This window comes from Peromyscus leucopus, chromosome 5 (assembly GCF_004664715.2).
Source record: "Peromyscus leucopus breed LL Stock chromosome 5, UCI_PerLeu_2.1, whole genome shotgun sequence".
Lineage (NCBI taxonomy): Eukaryota > Metazoa > Chordata > Mammalia > Rodentia > Cricetidae > Peromyscus > Peromyscus leucopus.
In genome coordinates this window covers 130,398,841-130,422,616 of record NC_051067.1, presented here as the reverse complement: position 1 = coordinate 130,422,616, position 23,776 = coordinate 130,398,841, and the positions used below count along the sequence as shown (strand labels likewise).

The following is a 23,776-nucleotide window of genomic DNA, read 5'->3' as shown; positions in this document are numbered from 1 at the left end:
TTCTTCTGAGGCTGTCCCACATGTCTCGGTGCCTTTCATGAAACTCTAATGACTTGCAATAACATCTATTAAGAAAGAACTCTAAATTATTCTCCTTTGCAATATTAATTTGTACAAACTACAAAGATGGGCTACTCTATGAACAATAATTCTATTAAAATATCAGCAATAACCCCTAAATCTATAAGCCAGAAGTTCAGGCAATGACCTTTAAGGGAAAGATGAATAGATGTCAATTTTCATTTGGTGAAGCCAACAAAATATTTTGCTCTGATTGAAACAGATTACTGACCTTCTCCTCTGACTTTATTAAAAAGCTAATTTCTACAAAAGAGCAGGGATTTGAGAATGCCAGCGCGGCAATAAATATTAAGAAATCATAATTATTGAAGCAAGTGAGTTGGGGTTTTTCTGTTCTGGAGCCTCATGTGACAGAGCTCCAAAATGATTTCAGTACGTTATCATCCCAGAGAATTCTCTTTAGTATCAAGCGCTATCTCCAGCTTGTAAATTATTACCACTCAGAGCACAACAGTTTACTCTGAGTTGAACATATGTTTAACATGAACACACTATGCTTATAATGGACTTCTTAAAAAACCTCCAAAGTTTCAAGAACTGGTAAAAAGAATATCCTTCAGCTACAAGGAAACATTTAATTCTCGTGCAATCATTATTATCATATTTGTATTCAGTCCTAATCAAAGACAATCAACATTCTCGTCCTTAAGTATAGTCAACACAATCTATTGATGTAAAACATCTGTAGACACTGCTGTAGAGGCAGCAGGTGCTTTTGTTGGATAGTCTCACTGCTAGTTAATGGAAATCAAAACAAATCTAAGAGACTCTATGTCATTTAGATTACCAAAAGGGAGAGAACTATTTAAATGAAAACCACCACTTTTAACTTTCTTTCATGGATGAAGATCAGACTTTCTGAATTAGGTAAGTAAACAGAAGTCTACCTTTCTAAATCCTACTAAAGCAAAACTACTAGTTCCTGTATTCAAAAATAGTGGTTCTTTTAATAGTAAGTAAAGTGACACTTCATGAAAAAGTTCATGTTACATCATAATTTGTCACATCTATTATTTGTGTGAAACTGCAATTGATGAATGTTCTTCCCTCAGTATAAAGACAAGTATAATATTATAAATAAGACCGTTTATGAAGTAACATTAGTAGAACACTGGTCAAGTACAATGCTGTCTCTCTGTAGAAGGAACCTGAGCAGGATTGTTATTCTTCATATACCGCTAATTGTGGTGCTTGACGTATTTCTGGTAAAAAACCAAAGCCTGTCACTTGAGTGGAGAGAGAAGAATGGGAATTGGATCTTCCCCTAACTGAGAACAGACAGGAAACAGAGGGCTTCCCACACAGCTTGCAATGTGTAGAAGCACACTGTCAAGTCCTGTTTGTGCCAATCAAGTATTTGTAGCTTAAAAGCCAATAATCAGAAGCTGTGGCTCACATTGAGTTCAATGAAAGAATTGTTCAGGCCCACAGCCTTCTAGGCGCTACCTCAATGACAAGGAGAACAATGAATGGCAAGATATGAAAGACACGCTGGCAAGGATTTGCTGTCCACAGCTGCTGGACACAGGTAAGTCATTCTGGATGGCTCTCCAGCTGCTGGACACAGGTAAGTCTTTCTGGATGGCTCTCCAGCTGCTGTTGGAGCTGCCTGCGCTCAGGAGGGCATTTGATTTAAATAAAGCCATAATTTGAAAAGCATGATTTTGAAGTACTTAGCTAAAGAGTTACAAAGAAGGTCAAGTGTGGCCATCACTCTGCATAGTGGAAGAGACCAACGGCATGTTCTCTATGTGTGTTGTCTGTGTGCATGGAACTGCCATCTACAGGAAGGGGGACCATAAAGAAACCAGTAAGGGTAGAGAGGACTTAGGGGCACCCATCACCATTATCTGTCAAGGATAATCTTCAAGGAAATGAAGTTATATTTAGAAGAAGGAAGAGCAAACAGACAACTCTGGGCTTCTTAGCAACTATGAATCAGACAGCCTCCAACATGGGTGCCCTTCCCTTGGCATGCTGAAGGCTACAGAGACGTCTAATTTCCTGCTTAAGGCGTGGTTGCCAGTCAAGACAGTCAGACCTCCATTATTGTTCTGGATATGGAAGAAAGACCTATAATCCACTTTTAGTATAACAGCTGATTATTGTCAACATGTGCTGTAACTGATTCTGAACTTTTACACTTCAATTTTATTTCTTCTGCATTTGTGTATACATGTGTGTGCAAGGGCATATGCACCTGTGTGAAATGTGTGTGTAGGCCAGAGGTTAGTGTGAAGTGTCTTCCTCAACTGTGCTCCGGCTTATGTTTTGAGACAAGGTCTCATAATGAACCTGGAGCTTGTCAGAATTTGTCTAGAATGGGGCTGGTCATGAAGAGATCCACCTGGCTCCGCCCCCAACGTGCCTGGCTTTTATGTCTACACTGGGAATCTCAACTCGGGTCCTCATGCACATGTGCAAGCACTCTACCACCAGATCGTCTCCACAGCCTTCCATTTTAAGTTTGACAGGGGAGGGATAAAGATGGGGCAGAGGGCCTGACAGGCAGAGAGCCCTGGGCTTTATTCTGAGCACTGAAACCCTTAGGCAAGAACAAGCGAGCACAGCTGCCCCCACCTCAGGACTCTCCTCGGCTAGTAGCTTATCTTAGAAGAAGGCCCACCTGACAGGAAGGGCATCCTACCTTTCTTAAGCTGGATGCAGAGCCTCTTGCCTACTCTCTTGGTGGTGTACACGCCGCCCACATGGGTACCGAGTGCATTCTGTGGAGTCACAGCTGGGGCCGCGGGCGGTTTAGCAGAGGCCTGAGCACTATGAGGTAGTCGAGGGTGAGCATCCAGTTGCTCGGGGGGATGAGTCAGTCTGGGTGCTCTGGGCAATGCGTGAGGCACAGGGCTGGCCACGCTCCTGTTGTCCACGCAGTGGCTGTCGGGGCTGAAGCGGCTCGGGGAACAGTTGTTCATCTCGCGCTGGGAGAGTTGTTCATACTGCTCCTTGTTCGCTGCGGGGACCACGTGGAACCAGATGACACGCGTGCGCATGGCTTGGCGGAACATGTGCTGGGCTCTGGATTCGACAAAGAGTGGGAGATTCGCAAATGAGGACGAGCGGAGCGGAAGAGAACATGAGCTCGATTAAGTATGCTAATGAAGCAACGAGAACCAACAGACTGTTGGAACCATTCATGAAGCGTGTTTGTGAGCGCTGAGAACAGCAGAGTGGTTTCTCCAAATATAAATGTCTCATTCTGTAAATAAAAATGATAGACCTATCTCTGGCTGTAGATAAAACAAAGTGCCCTCCATTATAAATCGTCACTAATGACTACGTGCTAACACATTTATTCTAGTTTAATGATTATTCTAGCTTACTGACGGAAAACATATACAGCTTTCTCTCTCACAGGTGTGTCCAAACTTCAGTCCTTTGGCCGCATACATTCAGGATACTTACGGATACGGTCCAACGCATTTGTGGATGGCAACGACATATCACAGTGTCAAAAGGTTGAATGTCCCTGCACAGAATTATGCCATAAAACTAATAAAGGCATGAAGTATTTTCTTACTAAGGGACCAAAGAAGTTTTAAAGAAATACTCTATAGTATACTTATGGAAGTAAAGGAGGCAACTAACCACTTGTCAATTATCATCAAAACTGGTTCAAGTTTGTTGCACAAACACTAATTCCTGCAAACAGAACCTAATGATGCATCAAGTACCACCCACCCAGTCTGGATTCTACCTGCTAAAGAGCTGTAAGACCCACTGTAAGGCAGATCCCACTCTGTTGGTCCCCAGGACTCACATCTAAGGAAGAATGCTACTCATACCTACCCAATTTTAAAAGGTTTTTGTTGTTGCTGTTACATTTAATTTACTAAGGGTTTCAGTCAGGATAAAGAATGCACCAGAAAGACCCAGTACTGTGACTCAAAAGAGCCTTCCTCCTAATTTACACTATGAAAGACAAAGCTGGAAACACTAGTTCAAGTGAGCCCGGGGCAGACTTCCTAACAGCAGAGAAACCAGTAAACCAGTAGCACTGTAACACTAAATCAGGTGCAGAACAATGTGGGAACAGTTCAACCGGTTAGTACATGAAGTTTGATTAAATTCTAGATTAAAAAACTAGATAACTGCATAAAACCTCTCCTGTGGTACAGTATATATATATGTGTCAAAACACCCTAGCAAAAGGTGCCACCAGGGTGCCATGCCACCGGGGGAGAGGACCCCACGGCCAGCGGTGGAGAGGACCCCATGGCCACCGGCGGAGAGGACCCCACGGCCACCGGCGCACTTACTGCTCAAATCTTCTGTTCCGAAGATCTCCATCGTTAATCCTCACAATGCAGTCGTTCTCATGGAAAAGGTTTTCTTGCTCAGCTTTTCCACCTTTCTCCAACCGCTTTACTAACAACCCCAGTGTTCTGGAACATCAAGAATGTGAACAATTACAGGGGTAAAATTCCCTCCACGTGCGTCAGCTCTATGGTACATGTTGTCACACTCCCTTAAAAGCAGATGGACTAGGGTGTTACTGATACATTTCCAAATAACATTGAGACAAAACTCCCCACAGTCTAAACAATTAGTAGAAACTGACCCTTTCCATCAATACCAGAAATCATTTCTGACTTGTCATTATTATCCTTCTGAAACTAAGTGCATACTAAGACTGCTTCAAAATGCCGGCAATGGAGCCTGCGGAGGACATCGGCAGGCATCACAGTCTTAGGAATGGCTTTGGTAGGCTTCTGCGTCAGTCCAGGGGGCGTGCTCCTGGGTGCAGCCCCTGACTCTTTCATGAAGAATGCCTAGCCTCCCTGTGCTTTATGTTTGAATCATACCAGCAAAGTCTTCAGAGAGAGTCACAAACTGTGCACACGAACTGTGAATTCAATCATAGGTCTATAATTGGGAGTTCAAAACCTCTTCTTAAGTAAGTGATCTGCTGCCACTCTCCTGGTTGCAGGAAAGCAGCTCAAAGAAGTGAGTTAACATTTCTCTCATCTGCATATCGGCACTCAAACTTTTAAGACAGAGCATGAAATGAACTTTGTGGAGAACATGGCAAAGTAAAAAGACAAAAGTATTAATGTCTGTTGCAGTGGTTTGAATGAAAACACCCTACAGGCTTAGGTCGCTAAACACTCAGTCCCTGGTTGTTGGTTTCAGAACCTTTAGACGTTCTCCTTGATGGAGGAGGAGCATCACTGGGGGCCAGCTTTCAGTCTATAGCCTTGCTTTTCACCACCCTGCTTTGTATTTGGGGCTGAAGATGGGATCTCTCAGCTTCTTGTTCTGGTGGCCTGTGGCTGTGCCTCCTACCATGATGGACTCGACTCATAGCCCTCTGGAACCATAAGCCAAAAAGAAACTCCCTTTCACCATGAGTCACTTTGGTCATGGTCTTTTATCACAGCAATGGGAAGCTAACTCAACAGTTGGTACCACAGAGCAGACTGTGGCCATGAAGAACCTGACCATGTTGATTTTCGGAGGAATGGGGAAGACTTCGGGACTTTGGAATAGAAAAACAGCTGCAGGCTGTAAGTGGAGCATGCAGGGCCATCCTAGACCCCACCTGGTGAAGCATCCAAATTGTAAGAGTGTTCAAGGGCCTTTTTAGATAGTAATGCCAAGATAATGATCTGACGTAAAAACATTTCAGAGCTACCTGTTTTGTTTCTGGTCTTTCTATGATTTTTTTCCCCACTGCTGGGCAAGCACTCTACCACTGAGCTTAATCATGACACCTCACTGAAGATTGTCTTTCTAAATTGTCCTTCTATGTGGCCAAATGCATTAGTAATACTAGTGCACAATAAAATATTACAAATCACTGAGTATGGTGGCACATGCTTTTAGTCCCAGCATTCAGGAGGCAGAGGTGGGAAGATCTTTGTGAGCTCTACCCCAGCCTAATCTATACTATAAAATGAGTTCCAAGACAACCAGGGCTGTTACATAGAGACACCCTGTCTCAGGGGAAAACAAATTTAAAATTGTAAACAAATGACTGGCCGTAGGGAAAGACAGGAGAAAAGAAGTATACTAACCTAAGCTTCAGCCGCCACTCCTAGGTAACGTTACTGCCAGATATTGGGCAGGGGCTACAGGAGGCCCAGCGACACATGGTACCAGGGGATCAGGAACTGCCTGGACTAAGGTGATGTGACTGTCATACCCACAATGCTGGGATCACTATCTCCAAAGAATGAATGGATGGAAAGGTCAAGTGCTACAATCTGCAAACATTTCTCATTGGCTTTACTGAGCGGAAATGAACACAAAAGGAATGGGAAAGATCAAAGAACACCTCCCAAGAAAATGTGCACAGTTGCAGGGGAATGGAAAGGAACTCTGAAGGGCAATCCACCGGAAGCTGAGTGTCAGGCACCCTCACTGTCCTGGAAGAAGCTGGGCTACAGACAAGACCTATTTGCCTGCCTGCTGGTTCTGACATCAAGCTGTCTCAAAGGCTGCAGTGTAGGGCTCTCTGTCTCTATGTCTCTGTCTCTCTGTCTGTCTCTGTCTCTCTCTTTCTCTCTTTCTGGCTTTTTTTGAGACATGGTTTCACTGTGTAGCCCAGACTGTCCTTGAACTCAGAGAGATCTGCCTGTCTGTGCCTCCAAATTACTGGGTTTAAAGGCATGTGCCACCATGCCTAACAAGATATATATAAAATAAACTGAATTCATCAGCTAGAGCTTCTTCTGAAGAAATTTAAAACAAAAAGACCTATGTTGTTACATTGGAGAATTAGGAGAGCTAAGAAGGCCGCAGGGCCTATGAACTGTCAAGGTACAGGGTACACTTTCCTTCTTGGGAGCTACTGCCAGAGTTCTTTAGGAGCAACCATGACCCATCAGGAGGAGCTGGTGGAGAAAGGGAGAGCTAGCTCTTGGGGGCACTGTTCCTGAATCAGAGCCACCCATGCTGGCTGCACTGAGCCACAAGGTTGAGAAAAGACCTAGTGTTTTATGAACGGAGCTGGGGAGATCTATGAAGAAATGACTGAAGTGTGGGGTGATGTGGAAACAGGCATGCTCCACCTCCAGCTCCCATGTGAACTTCGGGGAGATCTTACATCATTTGGAGGCTTGCCAAAGAAATGCGAATTTCTTTTCTTGTTAGACTGAAATATTTCTCAAACCTACTCTTCTTCCACTGTTCATTACAAGGATTTATTTTCCTTCTTATTTTAGAGAAAGAAAGAGATGAAGGAAAGGAAGGAGGGAGGGAGGAAGAAGGGAATTCCTATGCCTACTAGGTACAAATGTCGATTCTGAATAATGTATTTAAAACAAAAATAGACAATTACATCTCTCTCTTTAAAGCCTTCCCTCACAGTTGCTGAACACTATCTCTCGGGGCCAGGAGGAGGGAGACTCGCAGAAAGCGAGCTGCTGGATGCTGCATCTCTGTGTGTGATTTTGGTTGCATAATTAGAAATTTAACTGCTCAGATTATATTAAGGATTCACCACTACATTTTTACAAGGTTCATTAGCCTAATTATACACTTAATTCAAACAAACTCAGTTGCACATGTTAACATTTTAATTCTAAGTATAAATTATAACCAATGATAAAACTGAAAATAAGTAACAAATGTTTTATTGACATTCAAATTGGCTGAGCTAGCGTGAGTTTTGCTTTGATAATCTCCACTCCCACAACTGCCATCCAGCTCCATGCGGATGATCACAGTTTATCTTAATGAACGCTGACATGGCACAAGCCAACAGTGAAGGCAGGGTATGAATGGGTTTCCCGGCCAAAAGACGCCGTCAGCTCCCCAGGGGTTACAAGTGGGAATCAGCAACTGGACATGACTTAGAACCACGGCCATCGCCATGGCCACAGTGGAGAGCCCAGAAGGAAAGGTTATAGGCATTTCAGCTAAAATAACAATCCTGATATAGAGGTGATTGTGTTCAAAATACAAGTATGAAAATGACTTTATGTAAGATAATACTGTATACAAAGAGTGTTTACAATAAAGAAGCTTTAATTTAAAAAAGCATTCTTATAAAGAATCTGGTGGAGGGCTGGCCAGCATCAGTGAGGTCCTAGGCAGGACGCCCAGCACAAGCTCAGAGCACATGAACTGGACAAAAAGACAGATAAAGATGGGGAGTTTCATTCAATTAAATCAGAAATCAAGCACTATTCTACTCCACTTACAAAACCACATTTTTTTCCCTAAAACTATAAAAAGGACAGAGCCCGGTTCAACCCAGGTCCCGGGGAGAGCTCCTAACAATGGTGGGCTCCACGCAGGCCACAAACCATGCTCTGCCTGCAGGAGGAGGTCAGAGTCCCTGGAGCTGGAGTTTCAGGACACCTGTCACGGGTGCTGAGAACAGAATGCTGGGCTCTGAACGAGGAGCAAGTGCTCTTAAGCACTGAATCATCTCTCCATGAAATTATTTCAGAAAATAATTGCTATAGCATTTTATTTATGTGTGTATACATACCACACTGTGGAGTCAGGTCTCTTTTCAACATGTGGGACCCAGCAATGGGACTCAGGGTCCAGGTGAGCAGTAGGCAGCTTTCCTTGATGAGCTATGTTTTTGGCTCCTGGTTACATTTTATTAACAAATGCTTTCACACCACAGTGTGAACAGCTGCTTCCATGGTGTATGTTTGATCTGTGATGGCCATAACTCTCAGAGTGGGACTGATAGATTCTGTCTTTAGAAATCACTATGAGGCCTTACATCTTAAATAAATAAATAAAAATAATAACAGATAATGACAAAAAAAAATCTCCTTAAATAAAACTGGCAAACATCTAATTACCATAAGAAAAGGTAGTGAGAAAGGAAATATTAAGTAACTAAAGAAGAAAGGCCCTTGGAAGCAGGTTGTGCTATGCTATGGACATGTGTTAGGCACACTTGTATACACTGGGAAAGATTCAGAACGTGGACTACAAGAGGCAGGCTTCAGAGCCAGGGGAAACCTTTCCAGCATCATCTTCACATGCACTGGGATTGACTCTCGTCTCCCAACAAGCTAAGCACTCTTGTACGAGCATCTTCCTTTGGAATGTCCTCAGGGAACTGCTGCCTGTCCAGAATAACATATCTAGGACAGATTCCTTATTTCCTTCAAAGAACAGGTTAAGCACATAGAGCTTCTTGAGAGCTTGCACAGAAGCCAACAGTCAATAGTCTCAAGTCTTTTCAATCCCTGAAGCATGAGGATTGTATCTTTTAATATACATGTTTCTCAAGTCCATCAAAGAAATACACAGGCTGACAATTTTATAGTTCTGGCCCATAGTTTGGTAAATGATTTTGTATCTTGTTTTGTATTGGCCTAAGGTTATACTGTAATCATATTCTTGTATCATGGCAAAGTCTCAGAAAATTTGTCAAATAATGCCACGGTCAGGATAAGTCATTACTATTTAATTTTATTTTTAATCTTGTCAGTTCTTATCACGAAGCCCAGGCTGGCCTTGAGTTTAAGATGTTCCTGCTTCTGCCAAAACAGTTGGCCTGCAATTTTATTTACCAAGGGCTTTGAATTAATAGCTCTAGATAGTTCTTAGAAGTAAAAAGAACATATAAAATACCCTAGTTCCGCCAAATGATCTCATAGAAATTTGTTATGAATGTCTTGAATGTGTTTACATTTGTGACTTAAATAAAGTTCTTTGTCAGCCAGGCAGTGATGGCACACACCTTTAATCCTAGCCCTCCGGAGGCAGAAACTGGGGGATCCTGTGAGTTCGAAACCAGTCTGGTTCTAGGACAGCCAGGGCTATTACACAGAGAAACTCTGTCTCAAAAAACCAAAAGCAAAGTTCTTTGTCATAGGAGAGAGAAATGAAAAGACAGATGTGAAGAGAAAGTGTTTCAAAGTAACAAAACTGGAGAAGGAGTTCGGAGTGGAATCAGCTCACCATTTTTGTGAAATGTCTACAAAGAGACTTAAGTGACACAGCATCATAGAGAAGATAATCCTGTGGACTTTCCTACTGTCTCTGTGCCTAGTCTAGAGTCAGCCATCCAAAGAAGAGTTGGGAGATGAGTCATCTGAATACTGCCAATGAAGGCACAATATCCAACTTACTAGAGAAAACAGCCTTCCAAAGGGCAGTTCTGGCAAGGTCAGAAATAAAGCCGCCATGGCCCAGTGGCTGAAAGCTCTCTCCAACTCAACTTCCTAAGTTTAAATTACTGCTTTCCTTCACTACATATGACACCTGAAGCGGGCAAGGAATGTCCCTTCTTTATACATAATCCTCATTCTGAATTAAATTTGAAATTCTAAACAAGAAAGCAAAGATTACATCTCCTTATCATTTCTATAAAAATATTCTGGGAAAAGTATTCAATTAGGTATGACTCTGGATGTGAGACGGCCCAAGACGGGGGAAATTTTCATGCTAACTATTCTTGGAGATTTCAATGAACATACTTGTGCAGCTATGTTCCCACTAAGGACATGTGGTTTCCTCGTGAATTCTACCTCACATATTCATTTCTGCTTTATACCTTTGCTCAATCTGCCCGAGATCCCAGCTCTCTTTGTGAGCTGCCATCACATTTAAAATCATCCTCCACCACCAGCCAGCCCCAGTTTCCAAATTCCAATATGCCTTTCTACAAGCTCACAGATCATCCACCATGTAACTACAGCAAGAGTTATCACATAATATAATGATGTGATTTCCACCTGTACTGCAAATCCCTGTCCACCTTATTTTCTGGTATTCACTTTCCTTACCATAGAAAAGTTTCTCTCACAGTTTATGATAGTGAAATATAGTCTTCTGTTAATCTTTGTTTCCTGGCACTCATCATCCTCATCACTAGGTGAGGCCCCTCGAGATTTCTGACAGAACAGAAAGGACCATGCCCAAGTGTTTCTGGAGGCTCTAGTCTCCTAGAGATAGGACTCTGTGTCTAAGCAACAACGTCGATCTCTGTTAATGTCCACCCAACTCGAGGGCTGGAAGCATCAACTTCATGAAGAAGATTGTAGACCCAGTGTACTGGCTAGTTTTATGTCAACTTGGCACAAGCTAAAGTCATCAGAGAGGAAGGAGCCTCAACTAAGAAAATGTCTCCAATGAGATCCAGCTATAAGACATTTTCTTAATTAGTGATCAATGCAGGAGGGTCCCCACCCATTGTGGATAGTTCCATCCTTGGGCTGGAGTTCCTGGGTTCTATAAAAATGCAGGCTGAGCAAGCCAGTAAGCAGCACCCCTCCATGGCCTCTGCATCAGCTCCTGCCTCCAGATTCCTGCTCTGCTTCAGTTCCTGTCCCGACTTCCTTTGGTGATGGACAGCAATGAGACAGTGTTTCATTGCAGCAACATAAGCTCTAACTAAGACACCCAGCAAACAAGGAGAATGAAAACCAAGCACTCCTATTCTGTTGCCATGGGAAAATTGGTGATGACGGAAAAGGATTTAGGAAGAGTCTGCTTTTCCTAGATCAAAGTCTTTGTTCTTTATACAGGAATGCTGTACACAATTTTCCTCATTGAGAGTCAAATTACAAGGAATTAAAAATGACTCAGCTCTAGAGAGGCTAGTTCTGCAGAAGAATTTGTTTGTTTACTTGAATGGGTTTTGTGCATCTAAACTCAACACCATGGTAACCACCAACTGTGGTAGGCTTTGCAATATTTTTCTGAATTCACCCTCTGGCAGGTTTATTTCTGTTTTCTCCTTTTGCTTTAGGCTTGTCATCTGTTTATTTTATTCTAACGTCTTTCACAGTGAGGTAGGAAATGTGTAATACAAGAGAGAAAGTAACATGTTTGCAATAAAAATACTGGTTCAAAGTTGGCACATACACAATAATCTTATTTGTGATGAATTACAGCTCACAAGAAGTTTCGGATACAGCAATACTGGGAAGCTATGGTCCATGTATTTTAACTTCAAGTTTCTTTTGAGATAATTCTAAATATCCTTAAAAGAAAATAGAGCCAAGATACATTGGATAAAAAATATTTAACTGAAAGTCCTTTGAAGATATTTTAATGTTTTTTCCAGAGTTTAAAGTAAAAATAAAAGAGAAAAAAGAAAAAAAATGTAATGAATAAAACACCACTCTAAAATTCAAGGTGAATGTTATACTGAGCTACAAAATGCTGTATGCATGGCACTTCAAAAGAATTTTAATAAATTCAACTTTTAGCTTCAAGTCAATCCACAAGCTATATTTTAACCAAAGGAACAACATAAATTTGTACTAGCAGTCACCATAATTAATAGGAAAGCAATACAATTGCTCAGACTTAGATTAGTGCAGCCCATGTTTGGCTATGTGTTAATTCATACTCCACCTTCCAGAACACGCAGGACAATAGTTGTATCACATGTGGCTGGTTCCCTATCACTGGTCTGGGATTTCACTGTCAGGCTCTAGCCTCAATTCACAGTGTCCGTTCTAGGCTTTTCTAACTGATGCAGGTTCTCAGCTGTGGCTCTGTGTTCTTAGTCATATGCCTACACTATCAAGCGTAGTTTTCTTGTCCATGTTCCAGGTTCTCTTCTCACTCTAATGCTCCTAGTCCTTTAGTTCTATGACACTGGAATAAGGCTACTTGCCAATTTCCCCCACTGCCCCATGAAAGCCTAAATATTTCCTAAAAGAATAAAGTAAAAACAATAAAAAGACTAAGGGATTCAAAAACAAAGAAAAAACATGTTTCACCAGGTAATCAAAGTGAACAAAAAGAGGAGAGGTCATGTATGCTCAGGGCTAAGCCCGGAGGTGGAGGGGAACACCCCACCTAGCCAAGGCACCTGCCCAACAAGCAAGCATTAATATAAAAATTAACCAACACTATTGGAATATGATAAAGCATACAAAAACCATGTTTATTGCATGGTTGCGGGGGAGAGTGAAGAAAATTCATTCGACATTTGTAAACTTTAAGGAATCATATTCTTCGCAGTAATGAGGTTGAAAATAACAGCATAACATTTGGTATTGTGAGCATTTGGAGAGTAAAGTCAGCTTGCCCAACTTTCTAAGGAATTTTTCAAAAACCATCAGTGTCTTACCTAATTGCAGAAGTGAGCTAACAGATACAAACTTAAAACAAATTCCCATCTAAGATATCCAGGTAATTTTTATTGTATGATTTCTTTTCCCCAGATAATTGCTATAGTCTCCTGGGGTTTGTAATTGCAGGCAGAGCTGTCAGCTTGCCACAGAGTCCAGGAAGCAGTAGGATGTGCTAATGGTGAGTTGGATAAGATAATCTGAACATACGAATCCTTCCTGTGCACAGAAACATCCTTGATCAGGCTATGTGTATTCTGTAGACATATATGTATAATGGAAGCAGCACTGACCCCATTGAAAACTTTTCTATTGTGCATGTACGAAGTCAACACACAAAAAAACAGTGGACATTATGATCAATTAAAAACCTCCAAGATACATTACCTGCCGCCTCGAGCACTGAAAGGCACTACATGGATTCCCAGAGGCCCTCCATCGTTGGGGACTTGTACGAGCTTTACCATATCACTGTGAGACAATGATGAATGAGGAGCATGAACATGGACTGTCAACAAACCAAAACAGAAACAAAACAAAAAACTGCCAAAACACAGACACACAACACACAACAAAAGAGAACCAAACAAAAATCCCACCAGGCGACAGGCATACACGGACACACTCAAGAACGCAGGCGTGATGATGGAGGCAGCACTGGGGTACACCTACCTGAATGCTAATCTGATGGCATGGAGGGGGCAATCATCAGAGACAGCTGCATTAAAAAGGGCACAGAAGTGGTCCTCTCGGACCATTCTCTTCTGAGCAATATGACTTCATGCTTTGGAGATCTAGACTTCATGAACACTCTGCACCCAAACATCTAACTTGAGCAGTCTAAGGCTATCTAAATACAGGCACTGTGGACACATGGCACACGACAAGTTACGAAGTGCTCCTAGGCATGGCAATTCATCCTCCTCCCAATAACCCAAAAAGGTCAAAGTTTTTGTTCCTACAGGCTGACTGTCCAGAGGAAACTACTAATGTCCTTATGACTCACTGTGATGATCCAGTCACCATTTACTAAGCTGCAGAGACCTACAAGAGGTTTGTGAAGCTTATCCTCTCAAATGTGCCCACGATGGCCAAATACTTCCCCTGTTTGTGGCTGATCTTTAAAATTATGAAATGTATTCCATGAACTAGCACAGAGTTACCTCTGAGCAACTGAACTCCGTGTGATGGCCAGGAAATGATATTATTAAAGCCACTTCCATGAATCTTTATTATTAGTATTGCCTTGAGATGAATAAAAATTATAATATAGAAAAGGTAAATTTTTAAACTACTTATGAGATTTTGTTTTCATTGTAGACTTTTCAACATATAAATACAATTTTAGAGAGCTGTATGTATATCAATGATTATTGGGAAATAAAACTTCAATTAAATAACTTTTGAAGCAATTTGGAAAGTCATAAGTGACTACCACTGGATTTGACAAAGATCACTACACAGTTTTTATATAATAGAAAATATCATATTTTCAAGCATATTTCTTATATAAGCAGTTGGTGATAGCCTATGCACTGTGACTACCCCACTTATCTAGAAACTAAACACAATTAATGATAGGGATAGCCAACAAATCAAAACAGAATCAGGAACATAGACTTTAATTACATATACTAATTAAAATAAAAGTCAGCTGTGATGGCTTATGTCTATAATCACTGAATCCAGGAAGCTGAGGCAGGAGGACTGCTATAAGTCTGAGACCAACCTACGCTATCCAGTGAGACCTTTCTCCAAACAAATGTATTTATCCACACAACTAAAATGTTCACTTAAATAACATTATGTATATCATTTTTCATTATATAAAAACCTGTTTTTAAATCACTTATACTATTTGAGCATTAATAGTTCAATGAAGAAAGGCATAATTTGAATAGCTCTATTTTATTCTACATTCTGTCTAAAAAAAAATGATGGTGCCCCAATCATCTCTAAAACAGAAATATCACAAACGCTGGCCACTAACCTGTAAACCCATGCTATCTGAGCCTGCCTGACCCCGCTATGAATGCTCTTAGCACCACGCTTAGAAGACCAAGAGAACACTGAACTGTTTATACATATGTTGTTGTCTTCACAAAGAAAAGATCAGTATGACTGTCCTCCCTGCTCCTGTCTACCAGGGGGAGGTACTGAGTGCAGGTTCCACTATAAACATGCTAATATCCAACACAGCTTTAAAGCTGTGAAGGAGGAAAAGGCTAAAATCACGTTCTGCACTCCTACACTATGGCATTCATCGTCCCATCAAGTATCCTCACAGATCCTGTCTCTTCAACTAGAATGTGCATGCATATGTGTGGGGGAGTGTAAGACCAACGAACACTTCATCCAACTAGTATGAAGAATAAAATAAATATGATTTTTTCTTTTAATTTAGCAAATTTGAACAAATGATTAACATACAGATAGATAAAGCCACCTGAAAACAGTTACAGTGTATACAGGGCTGTTAACATGACCGACATTTTCCATTAAATACTATGTTAATAATCTAAGTTAGTAGTTTTTGCCAAGGCATGAAACCCAGGGCAGGCACACATGAGTTTCCATACCAAGCAAGATGTTCTTGGAGAAAATGAAGCGATGCAGGCATGGCTTTTACCTAAGCACAAACATTCTGCATGCCATATGCTTCTAGAACACTTGCTGCATTGATGATGCTACGCATACACAGTACAGTTTGAGGCCAAACCATCGGAACTTACTCGAGAGAAAAGTTGGGCATATTCTCCAAGCCAGTGTCAGCATGTCCAACTGGCTCCACTCGGCTGCTGTCTTCTTCTGCGCCTTCTTCCTCCTAGAGGCAGTGCGACAAAGAAAAGCACGCTGGGTTATGAAGGAAGCTGAAAAGCACTATGACCCTGATAAGAGGTCTTGTGTCTTGGGGAGGGAGCTCTTGGTTGGTAAGACAGGAATGCCTTCCTGAATAAGCAAGGGTCTCAAGAGTCAGTGTGTCCCAGGAGGTCAACAGACACGACCAGGATAGGAAAGAAAACTAAACTGTAATTGATGCTAATATGTTTATCTTGTTATTTGTACATCATTTTTGAATGTATGTTTTAGGCAGTAATTATATTGCTGTAGTATGGTGATATATTCATAAGCGAACATCTTTACATCGGACATTACAGCCTAAAATACTTCAAAGGCCAAAACAGTTGGGGTGCTAATAAACCAGGACCACTTACCACAGACTTCTATACCAAATTCTTCCCCCTCTTTACCTACTAGCTCAGCTTATCAAATGAGATTTTAGGGGTAAAATTCTACCCCTAAAATCCTTGCTCCAGGGAGGTTTCCCAAAAAGCAACCCTAAGCAACTGACTGAGTACCTTATGCCTTTCACAGGATCAAACAAAGTCTTGGTTACTAAGACTCTTATCTGTTTAGTGGTACGCAGCAAGACCCAAGGCAAGAAAAAGCAAATGCATTCAGGTGTACAGTCCTGGTACTTGCGTGCTGCCTTTGAAAATGCACTATTGCGTCACAGATATTGTTGAGTACATTGGTATTCCAAAAGACCAAGGTGGAATAAATGCTGTTTCCATAAGTAAATGAAATACAACCTATCCAAGAGCCCACCTTAGTTTATCATTTTGCCTAATGTCTTTTCATTAAAGAGTTCACTAATTAATCCTTACGTGGCTCTTCAAGACCACTTGAATAATGATGAACATGTGTGCCTGACTGTTATCAGTGTTCTTATCTAAATCAACATGTTTACAAAAGACTCATTTTCCAAATACAATGGTTCAGAGGGCCAAGTGTATTTCAACTTGAATGAACTGTCTGGCAACAGTGATGGACTCTGTAAAATCTTGCTAGTCAAAGCAAAACTACTCCCCAGCAATCTCTAGGGTGGTCAAAGGGGAGCTATCAGGTATATCTTAATTTACCTACTTCTATGATTATAAAAATAATTTATATATATATATTATTTTTATTTCTATTTCTTTATTTATAGTCTTTATTTATTATTGTTTGTTTCACTAGAAATTTATTAAATCATCTATGCTGGGAAAGGGAGCCCACGAATGAAAAACATTTCATTTTGAGACAGGATCTCATAGTTCAGGCTGACCTCAAACTTACTTTGTAGCTAAGGATGACATTAAACTCTTGATTCCCCTGACTCCTTCTTCCAAGTGGTGACATAGGCACATGCCCACGCCTGGCAAATTTCCTATTTTTCCTCATATATTTAACTTAACAGTGTGTGGGGGAGGGTACACACACACATGTGCATGCGTGCATGCATGCCATCAAGAGACACATCAGTCAACAAAATGATCAGCAGGACAAACAACCCAGAGCCTTCCTGAAGCAGCTTCGAGAAAGGCAGGTGATTTCATCTCCTTCCTGTCATCACTGAGAATGCAGAGTCAGGAGGAGAGGGCACTGCACTGCTCCAGCTGTGGCAGGTATCCCAGGAGGGGCAGGCATGCCCGTGCATCCTGCATGCCCTGGGCTGAGGAGCTGGGTGCTTGAAGATTGATGCTCCTGTGCTTTGAGAGGCTCTAATATGTACTTCTTAGCCATCTATCTCTCTTAAGCACCAGCACATAATACATCTCAAAGGTTAACAGCATCTTGAACCTGCCTAAGAACAGCACTTTGAATGTAAACACGCACTCCCTAAATGATGCTTCTCCATTGGGAGTTGGGGGTGGAGAGATGGCAGGAGCGTTTATAAGCCAGATGTAAAGAAAAAGAAAAAAAAAGATCTTACAGGTTAAAGACATTTTGTTTTAAGATACATTAATAATTTAAGTCCCACTGAAATGTCACCAAGATGCATCCCCTGCTCAAATACCTCTGTGGCACCAGGAAAATAGCCACATTAAGGAGACACACCAGGAAGAGGCAATTTGCAGAGTATTTCCCTACAGCAGGTAGCCCCAGGCCCTCAAGCATGGAAGAGACTCTAGAAATCCGGGTATGGTGGTCAGTTTGGAACACAATACTTCCTTTCATGAGACTGCACTCAGTTGCTGAGGAAACTACAGATTAGCATCTCTAACCTTTTGCATGGGTCAGCATCAGCTCCTACACAGTTTGTCTTTTTAAAAGCTGTGTACACACAATTATTGACAGCAAAACTAAATACTGCATCCCACTTTAACCATAAAAAAATAAAACTCTACTATCATATGATCAATATTTAAGGACAACCACATTAGTTTAAGCTAGATGCTAGTATGGTAAGACACCAGAGTGGTCTCTAGCCCTCTATTCTATTTAAGGATACAGAGGTTAAAAGGTCAGGTTGAAGTGTTAAAACACCTGAGAGTGATGCTGGGGGAGATCTGGTGACTACTTTGTTTATATGCCTTCTGCAAAATGGGGCCAAGAAAGACATGTTCCTTTGTGGAATGGAGGAAACTAAGATGATCAATGCCCCAGTATAGCACAGCCTTGGAACACTGAGCCTGAAAAACTTGACAATTTACATATGTCATCAAAAGCAACTCTTTGGGGGCTGGAGAGTTGAAGTCCATGTACAACTTGTTCAGAGGATCTGAGTTTGATTCTCAGCATACACATCTAATGGCTCACCAACCATATATAATTCCAGCTAGAGGAGAAATGAGGCCTCTGGCCACTGTGAGCGCCTGCACTCACGTACGTTCCCACACAGAAATACACAGGCAAATAACTAAAATAATACAAATAAATCTTAAAAAAAAAAACCTAAGAACTTGATGCATGAGATACACCTTGATAAATATTTTAGGGTGATTATATATGCCAACACGACACACTTAAATTTTTATTTATTTGTGTGTATAGTGTGTTCTTACATGAGTTTATGTGTACCACATGTGTGTGTAGGAGTCCATGGAGGTGGAAGAAGACATTAGATGTCCTGGAATGAAAGTTACAGATGGTTGAGAGCATCCATGTAGATGCTGGGAACTGAACCCAGGTCCCCTGCACGAGCAGCAAGTGCTTTTTAACCATTGAGCAACCTCTCCAGTCCCTAATGTAACACATTTTATAGAGTAATGGTGAGCTTGCCTACTGTTCTTTCATATTCTGCATGCCTTGCAAAATAGCTTAATAGAAACATTCTGCCCATTCAATTACATGAAAAATCCACACTTGGGAAACTTGTATAACACCTGATGTTTATTGTGCTTTGCTGAACACACAGGATTTTCATTGTGAAATGCCTCTGGGATGAGAAAAATAAAAAATGCAAGAAGAAAACACTGTGGATTACTGGTTAAGAAAATATTCAGATTGGAAAAAGTACAGAGACAAATAGCCAAACTAGTGGAAACACATGAACTGTGAACCAATAGCTGAGGAGCCCCCATGGAACTGGACTAGGACCTCTTGATAAGTGAGACAGTTGTTTAGCTTGAACTGTTTAGGAGGCCCCCAGGCAGTGAGACCGGGACCTGTCCTTAGTGCATGAGCTGGCTTTTTGGAACCTAGGGCCTATGCTGCACACTGTGAGACCTTGCCTTGGAAGAGGTGGGAATAGCGGGGGTGGGTTGGAGAGGAAGGCTAGGGGGTGGGAGGAGGGAGGACAGGAGAATCTGTGGTTAATATGTAAAATGAATAGAAAATTTCTTTCTTTCTTTTTTTTTTTTTTTTTTTTTTTTGGTTTTTCGAGACAGGGTTTCTCTGTGTAGCTTTGCACCTTTCCTGGGACTCACTTGGTAGTCCAGGCAGGCCTCAAACTCACAGAGATCCACCTGGCTCTGCCTCCCGAGTGCTGGGATTAAAGGCGTGCGCCACCACCGCCCGGTCACTAGAAAATCTCTTAATAAAAATAAAAAAAAAAAAAAGAAAATATTCAGAGAGAAAGGAAATGCCAACAGCTGTGATGATATCATGAATATATGCAGTTATGAGGGGCCATGGGTTAGCAGTCAAAGGAACTGTGACTCTGTGATCTTAGCTCCTCCAAACTTTGTAGGTGAGCCTAGAATATCTTTATAGACCCTGCCAGATGCAGGGCTAGTGGAAGACAGACAAAAACTGATCACAACGCCAAAGTCAGTTTGCTCCTTACACACAGCAGTTCCCATGCAGGAGCTTTTACAAGGTAGTAAGAAGAGGGGGGCCTGACGAGCAGAGAACCAAGAACAAAAGGCAAGATCACTGTGGCTAGAGGGGGAGAAATTCTGCCTATGTTCGGAGCTGTGTACTGTGCAAATGCCCTCAAAACAAGTCCATACAGAATGAAGGGAGGACCCTAGAGTCCCATTAGAACCAAAGTATCCTTACGTCACATACTACCCGCACAGGCTGGTTTTCTCTTGACACAAGCTAGAGTCATCAGAGAGGAAGGGGCCTCAGTTGAGAAAATGCCTCCATGAGATCAGGCTGCAAGGCATTGTCTCAAGTGGTGATCAATGTGGTGGTGCCATCACTGGGCTGGTGGTTCTGGGTTCTATAAAAAAGCAGGTTGAGCAACCCAGGGGAAGCAAGCCAGTAAGCAGCATCCCTCCACGGCCTCACTATCAGCTCCTGACTCCAGGTTCCTGCCCTATCTGAGCTCCTGCCCTGACTTCCTTCAGACATGAACAGCAATGTGGAAGTGTATGCCAAATCGCTCCTTTCCTCCTCCACTTGCTTTTTGGTCACGGTGTTTGGTCATATCAATAGAAACCCTAACTAGGACACTACCGTTACAGAGTGCATACTAATAAAAGCCTAAAAGTTGCCGGGCGGTGGTGGCGCACGCCTTTAATCCCAGCACTCGGGAGGCAGAGCCAGGCGGATCTCTGTGAGTTCGAGGCCAGCCTGGACTACCAAGTGAGTTCCAGGAAAAGGCGCAAAGCTACACAAAGAAACCCTGTCTCGAAAAACCAAAAAAAAAAAAGCCTAAAAGTCAAGGGAGCATGTGTAGAGTACATTTTCAGACACATAAGGTTTTCACTCCCTGCACGCCTCTTCTTGCACACTTGTTCAGGACTGCACTCTAGCAAAACCCTAGAAACTCAAGTAGAGCAATGGACAGAACTATGGAGTCTCAGATGGAGGGGAAGGAGCAGCTGGAGCAGAAGGCTGGAGTTATCTGGAAGCCTGGCCCCACGAGGAAAAAGAAACAGTAATCCGTCTGATTTTTATAAATAACTTGGACAAGATAAGGCACTTTAATAATCCCAATAGAGAATGCAAGTTGGGAGAAAGATACATATTGACAAAATTAACATATTTTTTTGTAAAGCAAAAGAAATTAGCTTCAAGAGAGCATGTAAGAGCAGAGATTTATCAGAGCACCTAGTTACTGAATCTGGGCACACTCGTCCACTGGGCTCTATCACAGCTCTGAACTGGACACCAGCAAGAACAAGAGCAAGAAAAGAGAAGCAGCCCAAGACTGACTTCTTTTCCAATTTTCCATTCCAGGGAATCAAAAGATTCCAGGAAAAGAAAGACATTAACATATCATGTGAACCACAGAGGAGGATTTGGGGGGGAGGGACATCTGAGGAAAAAGTCTCCACTACTGAGAGGAGTGGCAGAGGGGGACTTCTGATGTGAGCACTTCTACACTGTTTCCTTTCATTCTGAGTGCAGTATGTGAAATGCCTGTCACGGATGGAGAACCTTTTAGATTCAGCCACGCATCTAGTCCCTCTAGGCCACCTGACATTAGACTTATTTTTGAAGATAGAAGGCAAGGAGCCCATGCCTAGTCCCAAGGATGCTAAGGTGCACTCTCCCAGTACACACTCCTCAAGGGTCCATTTCGTAGGTGATGAGTTGACAGATCAGGTAAAGGACTCACAAGTGGACAGTTTCCAGGGCCTCAGAAAAAGCCAGCATCTCAGTAACTTCAGCATGGACACATCTGCTCATATACTTTGTGTTAAGTTCAGATGTAATTTACTCATCAGGATAAGCTTCCAGAACAAAAAGGCACTTTTTTTCTGGCCCAAAATCTAAAGCTTAAACTCGCACTGTATTATTAGAAAGAAAGGGAGGACCTGAGGCAGGGATGAAGGGAGGGCAGGAGGAAAAAGATAGGGGGAGGGGGGAACGGAGAGAGAGAAGAAAAGAAAAGGAAAGCATGAAAGTGCCATGGAGTCAAAGGCGAGAAAAGAATGAGATGTTCATTAATTTGGTTGAGAACAGGAAACAAAATTTGGCCCAAATGGGCCATCATGTAAAGTGCGCTTCAACCTAGCTTATAAGTTATAACCTAACTCTAGAGTACACTGGTATAACGACCCAACCTCGTCCAGTCCCAAGCTGAAGACCACTAGGTTCTACCCAAGAGCCAAAGTAGACTCGCAATCTCTGTACTTTATTTCTTTTCTTTCTGGTTATGAAAATGACTCATTCAGCGTTCTGCATACTCCCTCTGGAATTTTGCTAGGTTCTAGAATCTTTATTTACATAAATAAAACTTTGCTTGTGTATTTGTTTTGGCTGTATTTACCCAGTCTGTCTGTTAACAGAGAACACAATGAACGCTTGATACACTCAGCAGAGTGAGGAGTTTGGGGTCAGTTCATCCGGAACTGAAAGCACTATGTGAAGCTCCCGGTGCCCTGCTTCTTGTGAAACCTCCGTGCTCTGGCTCTCTTCCGTTCTCCTAGTACCATGAAGGTTAGCCCTGGGGTTAGTGCCTCAGAGCACCATTAGACACTGTGGGTGACTCGTGCAAGCCGGGCAGTGAGAAAAACTACACTTGCCTAACTAAATATCATCTAAATGTGGAGAGCTTAAAAAAAAAAAAAAATGGTTCTAGCTGCCCTCTATTTGAGTGTTACATATCTTCACATCTTCATATAAAATTCCCAAAGCCCAAAAATGAGGTGGATGCCACAGCAAGATAAATGAGAATAAGTAGCAAAGTTACGGCTCCAATCCTGCCTTCATCATTACTGTGTACAGAAAATGTAGACATTGTTACGGGATAGGAAAACAACAGCACTCGTCTATTTCACAGCGCTCTCTACATCCAAATAGACACAAACGCCAACCTGTCTTTGTACATACAGTATTCCAAGGAACTAGGTATTTTGAAAATAAAAGACCACAGTTGTAAAATGTAATTTATCATTAAAAAATCACTTTATGAAACACTAAAATTGTATTTCTCTCTGTACATTTCCTACCTGCCAATCACTGATTGTAATGCTTAAATATTAAAAGGAAATGGGTGACCCTGTGGTAACCACTCAAATTTGCAATATATTCTCTCAAATGCTCTTACTATTCTTATCAGAATAAAAATTTTTAAATAATTTCACTACAAAAAATGTTTATTAAATATTCTTATTCACACTTTTGACAGTAACTGGTGAATTTGTCTAACTCAATAAAAGACATGTTACTTAATAAACTACAGCATCTTAGGGAAAATATTTATTCAGATGTAGACGGAATGAATGAAGCTACATTTTTTAATTGCATTTGGTAGATAATTCTAGAGGGACATGGCTTACAAGTCCTCTGAGAATTGTGACGAGGATTCCATAAGGTGTCTGTGTAAGAGGCTTCCATAAAGAAGCATGTAGCTACTTGACAAATTGGCCAGTTCCCCAGGGGAAAGACGTTTCCCATCATACTATGGCCAGAGGGACTTGACAACAGAATGTTAAGACCAAATCAGCCTCCCAAAGAGACAAGACAAGGAGGTGGGGGGCAGAAGTTAACCTCACGGTCACTGTATTCAACGA

The 23,776-nt window shown here is 41.8% G+C and overlaps 1 protein-coding gene across 19 annotated transcripts in view; it reads right to left on the bottom strand.

Moving 5' to 3' along the window:
• Positions 1–23,776, bottom strand: part of Pard3 (par-3 family cell polarity regulator) — a 555,581-nt gene that overhangs the window by 240,944 nt on the left and 290,861 nt on the right. For 18 of the 19 annotated variants that reach the window (XM_028887845.2, XM_028887847.2, XM_037206368.1 and 15 more), the window contains 4 exons: positions 15,833–15,924; positions 13,488–13,571; positions 4,353–4,478; positions 2,729–3,111 (listed from right to left, as the gene is read on the bottom strand). In XM_028887845.2, coding sequence (XP_028743678.1) covers positions 2,729–3,111; positions 4,353–4,478; positions 13,488–13,571; positions 15,833–15,924 — 685 coding nt within the window. The remainder of the gene's footprint in view (positions 1–2,728; positions 3,112–4,352; positions 4,479–13,487; positions 13,572–15,832; positions 15,925–23,776) is intronic. The other variant, XM_028887854.2, reaches the window with a different exon arrangement.